At 46.0% G+C, this 12,219-nt stretch overlaps 1 protein-coding gene across 1 annotated transcript; it reads right to left on the bottom strand.

The window, feature by feature from the left end:
• Positions 1–6,502: 6,502 nt before the first annotated feature.
• NFE2L1 (nuclear factor, erythroid 2 like 1) lies at positions 6,503–11,101 on the bottom strand (the record flags this gene model as incomplete). The annotated part of the gene is made up of 4 exons (XM_014464459.2): positions 6,503–8,988; positions 10,013–10,171; positions 10,393–10,482; positions 10,874–11,101. Coding segments are annotated over 4 exons (1,752 nt in total), but the record flags the coding sequence as incomplete, so codon positions are not given.
• Positions 11,102–12,219: the final 1,118 nt, after the last annotated feature.

The following is a 12,219-nucleotide window of genomic DNA, read 5'->3' as shown; positions in this document are numbered from 1 at the left end:
TTTGTCTTAAGTCTTGCCAGAAACCCTCCTTGCCTTTTATTACCTTGTAGGTTCAGCCTGTTGGAAACGTGTACACCTGGATGGTTTATTTCTTGAACACTGTAGGCTTGAGGATCTGGCGCCTGGCCTGCATCTTTGAGTGGTCTCACTATGTTAATTGAGTAACTATTTATTGAGCATTTATAATTGCTGCAGAAACTGTAAATGTTGTCACATCATTCTGTCTTTCTTACTGCTCAAAGGTTGTTTGTTCGGCACTCTGTGACCTGATAACACTTCCAAACTATGATATGCTTGGAAACATGAGTTTTTTGAATTAGGTTTGGCTCCTGGTTCATGTATTTCATAGATTTGTGTGACCTTAGCTAAATTCAACTTTCCGGAATTTTCAGGAATTAGCCTTGGATTTGATTACTGAATTAAAATATCATCTATTTTCTTAATGTCGTTTTCTGCCTATAATTCTAGAGCCAAAATGGGACTTGACTCGTCGTTTATAAAAAGGGAAAGTGGGATTTCCACTGAGATGAAATCAGTGTAAAATATTCAGCTCCCTTAGTACAAAGCATTTGTTTCAAGTAAACTGATGTGTAGATACTGTTTTCAAAATGTCTTTTAGGAGTTTGGGGGGACATAAGGAAAATTGAGCTGGGAGGCTTTTTCTTTGCAGAGGTCTGAGGGTATGTTCTTGGAGTTGGCAGCAGCAGAGCAGTCAGTAGCTAAATAAAAGAGAGTTGGGGGTGAGGTGGGCAGTGTTCTGGTTCTGTTCTGCATCATAAGATGTACTGAAACTAGCCTTCAGCATTGGTTTGTGTCCAGAATGGGCTGCTATTCGTCATTAGCCTTAACCTTTGGAACCTACTTCATTGTCATTTCTAGATTCCTGAACTCTTATAAAACTATATCATTCCAGGGAAGACACTGAAAATGATATTACATACAATGAAAATTGAAATGGAGATAGGTATCCACACTTTTGTTATCTTTATCACATTTCTAGATTCAAGTTTAAGAATAATTTTTTCTCAAGTGATTATTGAAGCCACAAATGCATGCAGAAATGTTAGAAATAACAAATATACATAGACACAACAAATCTTAGAAACAAAGTATTCAGAGAATATTTCTTCAGGCAGTGCAAAATGTGTTTGTTGGATGGCTTCAATGAAATTGCATCATCATAGACCTCTTGCCAGGACTCGAAGAGGAGATAGGTTATTGCCTTAATTACTATTACAAAAGGAGAGCTTACTAATATGGTGACAATATCATTATTGGAGATGTCCTACATTGGCAGAACCAGTGAAAGAAAAAAACAGCAACAGCCTTGCTCCTCCACTGTCTTCAGTTGAGTTTCAAGTTGGTACAGTAAATGGCCAGTATACTGACCACAGGTGCACTCTATCAACTGACAGTGCTAAGGAATACTTATGCTTTTCAGTGTCATTTGAAAGTTTTGACTACCGATTTTAAATAATTTTTAATAGTTGAATTTTTAAGTTGAATATTTGAATTTAATTTCAAATATCATCTTCTATACCAGAACTCATTCACGCTCAGCTCATTTTGATTTTAATCCATGGCTATTTGGTGTTTTGGCCATGTGTGCTCAGCATATCTTTATAGTCTGTGGCATTGGGAATCTGTGTTACAAAGTAATTACCTCCCTCATACAGAAAGGGAAAATGATAGAGGAAATTGCTACCATTGGGTAGAACTGGAAACTTGAAGTGCAAATTTTCTGTAGTGCTCCAGATCCTGAACTATGTATGGAGCTAGGTTCTGTTTGAGATGTTAATCCGATCTGCAAGTTGGATTGTCTCATGAGGATGTTCTCATTTAAAAATTTAGAGCTCATGCCTGGCCGGCATGGCTCAGTGGTAGAGCGTTGACTTATGAACCAGGAGGTCATGGTCTGATTCCCAGTTGGTGTCCATGCCCGGGTTGTGGGCTTGATCCCCAGTGTGGGGCATGCAGGAAGCAACCGATCAATGGTTCTCTTTCATCATTGATGTTTTATCGCTCTCTCCCTCTCTCTCTGAAATCAGTAAAAATATATTTTAAAAATAAAAATTTAGAGATGATAGGACTGAACTAAGTCCGGGCTGAGTGTTTTCCCTCCTAGAATTTGGAATACCAGTATCACTACTAGGCCAGCATTCAGCTTAGTAAAAAGGAAGGATTTTTGGCTTCACTTTGCCTTGTAGTAGAAAGCAATCAAGTTAGAGGTATCCTGGTGTTCTGGTATATGGTTAAGGAAGTTTGATAGAAGAGCTTAAGATCCCCAGACAACCATCAGTCTCTGATCTGCACATCACCCTTGGTTTGACTGTTCAGCGCTGAGGTTTTATCCAAAACTTACTGCTTTCCTAGACAATGTTCAAGTTGCTCATCTCACTTATATGAATGACTTGTAATCGACCTTGGCCTTGGGAGCTTCTTGCTGAATATTGAAAGCAAATGAAATCTGAAATAACCATCCTGCTGGGATGAAAAGCATAGTTGGCCCTGCTCTGTGGTAGCAAGGACAGCAGCACAGTTAATTGACCCTTGAACAACACAGGTTGGGGCACTGGCATCCCTCCCCACACAGTTGAAAATCCACATATAACCTGACTCCCCCAAAACTTAAAATACCCTACTGTTGACCAGAAGCCTTACCAATAACAGTTGTAAAACACATATTTTGTATGTTATATGTATTATATACTATATTCTTACAATAAAGAAAATCATAAGGAAGAGAACATACATTTACAGTATTTATTGAAAAAAATCCACATATATGTGGACCTGTGTGATTCAAACACATATTGTTCAAGGGTCAACTAGTCTGTTTCTAAGGCTTCTTTCTTTCTTTTCTTTTCTTTCTTTCTTATTTAGGCCAGTGAGGTGACAGAACTCCAAGGTAAAGTTGAAACAGTAAGTTTACAACATATGCTAACAATTCAGTTCTATAGTTTTTGTTTATATTAAATAACTTGTGTTAAAATATTCAACAGCAGGTCTGAGTCTGCACTATGACCTTGTTAGTTTGCATGGTGGTGATAGTACCAAAGCCATGTTTACCCCACATGGATTTTTAAATCCTACTTGACTTTGACCAGTCCTGCCCTGTTTACTGTTTGCATAGCCTGTGGTCAGACTGGGGAACTTTGGGGCCTGGCTTTGGGTCAGGGCAGAGCATCAACTATGGTCTTTCTCCACCTTTCCCCATGTGAACTAAACTAGGTTTTATTTCCTTGGTTGAAATATCATCTGTAATGAAGTAACAAATACTGTGCAGTCTATCTCCAGTCTGCAGTTAAAGTTGGACTGGAAAAGAACCAACCTTGAGGCTGTCATTGGTATTTTTGTGTGCTCTGAAAGGAAGACAAAAGTTTCTATCTAACTAATTCTGAACACAACTCTTTAGCAAGGTCCCATACTCTTCTCAGGAGACAACTGGTGCACTGAATTCTGTTAATCGGCTAATTTAGGCAGATGTGCATTTTCAAAGAATCCCTGGACAGAACAAGGACTAGAAATCAAATCAGGTGTTACGTTTCACATGTATTCCCCAGAGTCCCCACATGGCTCCACATGAAGTCAGAACTAGAGGCAAGGAAAATGACTAACCCCTCTGAGAGAGAAGGTAAAGGTGAAAGAAGGGTTACTGTTCTTGGTACACTGACAAAATGACACACATATTTTGGTCTATGGGTCACTATTCACTTTCCAGATGAATCGGTGGTAAGAAAACAATCTCTTAGGATAACCAAGCACCTAGGTTTTGCTAGAGAATTTCTACACTTGGCTGGGAAAACACCTTCCAGAGAGGCAAATGCCAACCTGTACCTTATTGGCATATAGATAGCGTCAGTAAGATGCCAACCTGTACCTTATTGGCATATAGATAGCGTCAGTAAGAAAACAGACTCTGGCTCTGGCCACGTGATTCAGTTGGGTTGGAGCTCTGTCCACATGCACCAAGGTTGCAGGTCTGATATCATGTCAGGGCATATGCAGAAAGCAACCAATGAATGCATAAGTGGGACAATAAATCAATGTTTCTCTCCAATTTAAAAAATAAAGCTGTTGCTCTAAGTTGGTGCCTACTACATGTGGAAGGAGGCTTGAGGGTGTTTGGGTTATTTTTTTCTGCAAGGCACTTGGTTTTTCCAGCTATTTGCTAAATAAACCTGAAGAGCAGCAAGGCCTGGTGTAACCTGGGGCTGTAAAAGCAGGGAATAGGGCAGCCTGAGGAAGATGAGGTTCTTTGGAAAGTACTGCCCCGTTCACCAGCTGTTTGACTAGTTGCTGTTTAGCTTTCCCTAGAAAAGGTGAGGAGTCAGCCATGGAGGCCAGGTATTGTAGACACTGTCTCTAGATCACTATTTTACCCTTTCAGTTTTTATTTTTTCTATTTTTAATGATACTGGAATAGCCCCTGCTTCATTGGTGAGATCTGCCGGGCAGGTGTTGAAACAGTCTGTTTCCATCTTACATGAATTATGATGTATGGGAAATTGGTTTGAATGAAGCCTAGGAGTGTTGAAGTCAAGACAAAGCAAGTCTTCTACCCCTACCCAAGCAGGCCATGCTAAAATTTGGTCTTTAGTTAAGGATTGAGGCGTGCTCATATCTCTTTGCCACCCTAGAATCTCTGCTCACTTCCTGTCTTAAGTGTAGCAGGTCTTTCACAAGGCTTACTTGAGTGAGTCCTATCTTCCTGGCAGAAAAAACCTTGAAGCTAGAACACCCACTCCACCAGCCAGCAGCAAAAGAGGTCAGCCCCACAGCAGTGCTGACCAACTTGGCCGGAAGCCCCATCTAATCAACGTGATCCTAGATACAACTGTAGATCTCTCCATATGGGGACATGGGGAAAGGGGGTGACAAAAATACTTTCTCAGACCAGAGGCAACACTAGTAAAGGGGGTGAGAGGAATGTTTCACTTAAAACCTTTTACATCTCAAGCTAAAAAAGAAGTTGCAAAACAAGATAAAAGTTATAACCTAATACTGTTAAACCAAAATATATATTTGTTTCTAGAAGGAATACAAAAATATTACTTTATGAATTTTACTTGTCAATTTATTCTTCTACATAACAATTTGTATTTTTTTATTAGCAGTGAATTTTTTAAACTTAATTTTTAGACTTTGTTTTTCACTTTAAGAATCTTGGTTTTATCTGACAAATATTGCTTAATTCCTAATGCACGAAGAGCTCTTGTTAGTATGACCAATCCTTTTCAGCTAGAGGTAAGGGGAAAGCCATTGTAAATTGAAATAAGTTTAAGAAATCAATATTGTTCCTGGAATTCTATTCCATCCCTTAGGATAAACTAGCAGCATCATTGAAGGACTAGGCTGAGCCAGGTCACACAGTGGTACAGGGAAATTAAAGATCACAGGTTCTGTTACTAGGATCATGGCTTCTGGTCATAAACCTTGTCCTGAACTGCTTCTCAGCCTTTTGGCCAAGACCAAGTGTATAAATCTTGTCCAGTAATCTCAGACTGCCACTGAGTATTCATTACTTGGGCATTTGGCACCTACCTCAAGATGGGCATATGGCAGTTCCAGCATCCACCCAGTACCTTGCAGCATTCAGCACTTCCAAGGCTTGTTATTAAGGCAGAGGTGTGTGTGTGTCAGATTTCAGTTACCTCGGCTGGGGCTTTCCAAAACCTGGGGTCTGGCTTCCTGCTTCTCTCATTCTGTGGCCATGCTATTTTACACTGAAACACTTGGCATGCCCTTTGAGAAAAGCCAAAAGAATTCTGAATCCTTCCTCTGAGGGGATTCAGCTGGTATACCTTGTGAACAGGTACCTAACACCTGCTTGGAAAGGTTATTAATACAGTATTTAAGACTATTGTCTTTTCTAAATTACTGTCAACCCACCTTCCCAGGTAAGCTCTGCCCTAGCCGCACAATGGCCAGCCCTCCTGAGACCTATTTACTGTTTAAATTCAAGGTAGGGAAAAATTGCACTTGAGAATGAATCATCCATTTTATTTTATTTTGTCATGTGCTCACAACCTCTCCTCTCCCTTCCCTGGCAGGTCACAGATAAATTAAAAATAAAATCTACAAGGAAAATAATTTATAAAAGCACTCCCAGGCTCATGCCTTCTATCCCTACTGCTCAATTAATGTGTTACCCCTCCCCCAAAGTGGGGAGAACCAGCATTTCCCCCATTCAACTCCTGCTAGTCCAGATTGTACCCCAGAACCAGACGAGGGGGAGGGGCAGCAGTAGCACACAGTTAAAAATAAAGACACTGGTCCTGGAACCATATGGCCACCTTGGCACTCCCCTCTCTGCTTCCCCCAGGCAGTCCTCCAGGATCCCTTGCTGAGCTCAGGGTGCTGAGAAGTTGCCTATGGCCAAGAGCCTGGGGCAGGGGAAGATGCTGTAAACCTCCATTCATGCACTTCTAATCCTCCTAGGAAGAAACTCAAAGAAGAAAGCAGACAGAGACCTCAGGACGGAGGAGAAAAATCCCAAATGTTCACACAGTTACACGGAGTCTTTATGGCAAAGAGAACATTTAGCAGCTTTGAATATTGGGGTATCTCCTTTTTACTCAACACAAGCATCCTAGACCCTATAAGTGAAACAGGGCTCAAGCCCTAAAAAAATCAAAGCGCAAGAAACTCTAAGAGGACTAGTATTTTGTTGCTGGGTTTTGTTTTGGCTTTTTCCAGTGACAAGCCCAGTTGTTGGTGGGAGGTCTGAGGGGTCACTCCCCAGTGTTGTGCTGAATACTACCTGGCTTTTCCACATCATCCCCCTGCCTCAGAGCAGCCCCCAGAAGGCTGTAGGCCCATCACTGGGGGCACTGCCAGCACCCAGCTACAGAAGAGCTCTGGGCAGCTGGTGAGGGGCAGGGAAGAGAACAGCATTTGCATGCAGGCTCTGATGAAGTCATGGGAACCTCAGCTCAGGGGTGACTGGGCACCAGGGAGATAGAGTGGCGGGACAGTGAGTGGCATGCTTGGTGTTGGGGCTGCTGCAATACGGGGCCTTGTGACCCTTTCCTGTTCAGTATCCTTTAATCCTAACCCTCTAAACAGGTGTCGGGTCCTGGTAGCTCCCCTGTGTTGAAACGTTCAAGGAGTTATCTAAGAGCTCCCCTTCATGGATATCAAAGTGTGGGAGCAGAAAGAGTTCACAAAGCCCTTCCCAGAACTCACCTTGTCTGTGTCCACCCCTCCCCTGGAGTGAAGTGGGGTTTACTCACACCAATGACCTAGTCCCACCTAAAACCTGCTGCCTGGAATCCTGGCCAGATTCAATCTTAACCTGCAGTTTTTTCTTCCAGCTTTGATTTTGATTTTTTTTTTTTTGGTTTTTCTTTCCTTCATTTCTTCCTGGAATGAGACTTTCTACTACTTTTCTCTCCTCTCACAAGTCCCTTCCTTCCCCTTTGTCGGCCTCCATCAATGCCATCACCACCCCACCCCTTCCCTCAAAGGAAAGGGGGATGGGTGAAGACCCTGTCCACCCAGACAGTCTGGCAACTTCGACATTCCCCAGTGGGGGAAGCTGAGCCAGACAGTGCCTATGCCCGCCTCTTCCTGTCCACTGACCCACAGTCATCCCATCTGAGATCTATTGGATAACAAGGCATTCAAGTCCCCCACTGTAGGTCCAGGTCCAGGCCCAGCCCTTCTCCAGTTTCAATCTTGGTGAGTGTCAACCCCCCTTCCTCCCCAGGCTCACTTTCTCCGGTCCTTTGGCTTCCTCTCCTGCCGCCGGGCCTGCTGGTCGGCCAGGGTGCGGGGAATGAGGAGGACACTACCATCCCCAGCGTACTGGAGAGCATATTGACTGGGCGAGTAGGGTTGCCCATTCTCATCTCGCAGCCGCCCAAACACCTCCTGATACAGGCTCTGAACTTTCTGCTTCATTTGCCGCAGGGACCGGAGGAACTCTACCTTCTCCCGCAGCAGTCGGGCTTTATCACGCTGCAGGTCCTCCACATCCCGCTTCAGGTTCAGGATGGTGTCCAGCTTGCGCTTCCGGCAGTTCTGCGCTGCCATCTTGTTCTTGCCCCGGCGCCGGATATCCCGGATGAGGCTTAGCTGGGCTTCGCTGAGCTGGTATTTGGACAGCAGCTCGTTGAATTCCTCCACAGGCAAGTTGATGATTTTGTCATTGGTGAAGGGGATCTTCATGGCTCGGGCTCGATGCTCATCCCGGCTCATCTGCTTGTCAGAGTCAAGGGCACTGGGTGCCATGTTGTACGTGTGGTTGTGGCCCACATGCTCCAAGTAGGGCAGGCAAGAGAGCTGAGACGGATCCTGGTAGCTCATGCGGCAGAACTTGGAATACTCGGGCTGGTAGCCCACAGCGCCCTCCACCTCTTCTAGATCCAGGGTTTCAGAGTCAGAGCTGTAGCCAACAGCACCTTCCTCAGAAAAGGAGGAAGAGGCTGAGGAAGAAGCAGAGGAAGAAGAGGAAGAAGAGGAGGAGGAGCTGCCTTCAGAGCTGCTCAGGGAGGAAGGGCTATGGCTAGAGTCCAAGGAGAGGCCTGAGTCAGAGTCAAATTCCTCTTTAAGCTGGGAGGCCTGCACAGAGTTAAAGCCTTCTTCAATGGCCAGGTCCATCAGGCTGATCTCATCTAGCATGGCTTCATCTAACAGACCCCCCAGTGGGTCAGGCAGCTCAGGGCCTGCTGTGTCATTGGCTGTGCCGTTGAGCTGGGGTGGAAAGAAGAGGCCTGATAGGTTGGTGGAGCCAAAGGTGGAGTTGAGGCTGGTGGAATTGCTGGGGACCAGTGGGGGCAGTGTGGAGCTGCTGGCCACAGGCAGGCTCTCCACCTCAGGGCTGAAAAGGGAGAAGTCCTGGCTGCAGCCCCCCAGGGACGCCTGATGCAGGCTGACATTCTGATTGATGGGAGTGTTGGGGGCAAGGCTATAGTTGGTGCTCAGTGGGTCTCCAGGAGGGTTATTGTACAGGATCTCATTTGTTGATGTGTTCACTTCCATGGCCTGAAAGGGAAGAAGAGTGTCACCTTTTACTCAGAGTAGACTCCCCCCCCAGGTGAAGCTGAAGGCTTATATGAGCAGACACCCAACATAGGCACAACTGCATGGGTATAAAAACAAGAAACTGGACATCAGAGCCCACGGCATCAGCTCCTGGCCCTAGTTGGTCCACCAGGCCTGACAGAGATGGGTTCCTTCATATGGACTCCGCTCCAATGCAGGACTGACCAACTCATGTTTGGCCAGACTCCCCCATCTTGAAGAGAGAGTAAGCAAACACCTAACACTGACTACCTCTTCATTGCAAAATCAGCATAGTAAAAAAAAGACCAAGCCTTGGAATGAGAAAACTTAGCTGTACCACTTTCATGTGACCACGGGTATATCACGTAACCTATCTGAGCTTCCATGTCCTCACCGTTAAAATAATAAAGGGCTGCCCTAGCTGGTTTGGCTCAGTGGATAGTGCCTTGGCCTGCGGACTGAAGGGTCCTGGGTTCGATTCCAGTCAAGGGCACATGCCCGGTTGCGGGCTCGATCCCCAGTAGGGGGCATGCAGGAGGCAGCTGATCAATGATTCTCTCTCATCATTGATGTTTCTATCTCACTCTCCCTTCCTATCTGAAATCAATAAAAATATATTTTAAAAATAAATAATAAAGGGCTGACTAGATAATTGTGCCAAGTGAGATAACGGTGGCTATAAAGCATTACATGAACGTCAGCTTAATGATAAACCTGGGGAGCACCCAGCCAAGTGATTATCTGCTTGAAGGAAAAAAAGGAGGCATACGTAGGAAGCAGGCCCACTCTAAAAGGCTCAAGCCCTGGGGTTTTATCCCAAACTCCACTCCTGACTTTACCCCGTATCTCCCCAAGGAGATACCTAGACAGTTACCTCTCAGTGTTCTCACTTTCCTATGAATCAGACAATATGTTACTCTTTCTCTTCCCAGAGAGGGAAAAGCAAATAAGTGCTAAGATACCCCACACAAGGTCCCATGAGTTTGTGCTCTGATAGTCCTACCTGCATTTCCATGATGGACATGAGATCTTGCCACTGCTGTTCCAAATCAAATGGTGACTCTGTCCCCGTCAGGAGAGGAGACAAGAGGTTGTTCTGAAGACCTGGGGGCTCACTCTCACTAGGCACTGCTTCCGTTAAGCTGGAAATGTCTGCTGGAAACTAGGGTAAAACACAGAGACTTTAACAAAGAAAAAAGGAAAGACCAGCCTTCTGCTTTCCTCCCAGAGACTACCATCTGAGGTTCTGTTCCTTCCTCTGATTTCACCCCCAGCAGCCAGGACAAGGCCAGCACCAAGAGTTGGCCTCTCAGGCAGCCCGTAGGAACATTGTGTGCAGGCTACCCTGCTGAGTTGGTGGGCTCTCCCTGAAGTCCTGCTCACCTCAGCATTCTCCCCAAAGGGGCAGGTGGCCTCCAGCAGCCTAAGGCACAATTCCAAGGACAGGGCTGTCTGGTTCTCCCCACCAGGCACCTGTGGCAACAGCAACTGTAAGTCTGACTGATCTAGGCTTTGGCTGCCTGCAGGCTTCCCCAAGGGGACATTGAAGGAAGACCTGCGTGGTTGTAGGCCCACACTCTCCCTGTTTCCGGGCTAATGACAGACCGTAAGTCCCAAACTCCAGGGGAGAACAGGGAAGGTAAGAGTCCTGATGCAAGTAGGAATCTGCTAGGTGCTTTGCCTCCTCTGTGCTGTTTGTTACCAAAGCCTGGCCCCTCCATTTCTATTCTGTTCATCCACTCCTCTTTTCTCAGCTCACTCACTGTGAGAGACCCCAACCCAAAATATACACTCAGTCCATCCCACAAGACACAACTGCCTTCTCTAAAGATAAGTTTCCTGGAGTGAGCAGAGGTGGGAGTACCTGGGCAGGGAAGCTCTCCCCAGTTTCTCCATCCACTAGCAGGTTTCGTGCCAGAACTTCTTCTCCTTCTCCTGGCCAGGTGTCCTCCTGCTCCACTCCATCTTGCAGTTCCTTATCCACATCTTGTTCTTTCTGGCGATGACTATAGTCAAAAATCTCACGCCCAGCCCCCAGGTCAATATCCTGTCGCCAAAGTATGTCAATCAGATCTATGTCCTGAAAGACAGATCACCATGACTTTAGCTCTGGATCTAGGGGCCCCTTCCTGCCTCTCAAGAGGTCCTTCCTAGCATCGCTCCAATTATTCCCTCCCAGGCCTACAGCTCCCAGCCTCTACCCCCCGCCCCCCACTCTGCATCAGCAAGGCTTCATTCATCCATTTCCAGACACCAGCCTCCAAAAAAACCAAAACCTAGCAAAAACCAATAGCATACCCATCACCATACCAGTCTGGGGACTTAGTATCCGCACCAGAAACACCCCAGCTGAAAGGCAGGGCACCTCATTGCTATGCAAGAAGGAAGGTGGAAGTTAAGAGGCATTTCTCATTTGGGGAATGGGAATCCCTTAAAACAGGGTTTGTAGGAAGCTGGCCACAGCAAGCAAGGGCAAACTGTCATGCAGAATTGCTTCGATGGTGGCCAGGCTTGCATCAGCCTATGGTACCATTTCATTTGCATAAAGGGGTGGGCTGGGCTGGAGAGGAAAATCCCTGCATTTGCAACCACCTGATGAAACCAATGACAATGACAGGCTGTCACCAGCCATTCCCCCTTCCCTGGCTGAGGCAGGAGTAAGGCTGAACACCCACAACTCTTAAAGCCCAGGCTCACCTCAAGATCCATCCCTGCCTGAATCCTCACTCTCCAGCTGATCCTAACAAGCTGCCGCTCCCAGGAGAGCTTCCAGCAGTCAGCTGATCCTCACTGGGCACCCCACCCCTGCCAAGGCCAGCCCCATAGTGCCCCCTCTCACACCAGAGCTCTCACGCCCTTACCACACCCCAGGACTCACTGACTCCCCATCAGTCAACCCACTCAAGGACATAGCCTCCATCACCACTGGGCCACAGCTGCTGCCTCAGGTACCAAAACACCCCCTCCTGCTCTACCCTGGTGGCTCCTGCACCAACTGCGACCCCCACTGCCACCAGCATAGAACCCCAGTAAATAGCTATTGGAGCTTTTCTACACATGACACCTCCTATAGCTAAAGAAACCCTACTGTTGGCTTCCATTCAGGTTAAGCCGGCACTTTTCAGAAAGCAATATCCTTAGATTAGACCCACCTCCCTAGCCCTTATCAGGTATCCTTTCCCACTATAACCCTCCTGGATCTTAGGACCT

The sequence above is a fragment of the Myotis lucifugus genome, unplaced genomic scaffold (assembly GCF_000147115.1).
Source record: "Myotis lucifugus unplaced genomic scaffold, Myoluc2.0 scaffold_254, whole genome shotgun sequence".
Lineage (NCBI taxonomy): Eukaryota > Metazoa > Chordata > Mammalia > Chiroptera > Vespertilionidae > Myotis > Myotis lucifugus.
This window is presented reverse-complemented; position numbering and strand designations above follow the sequence as displayed.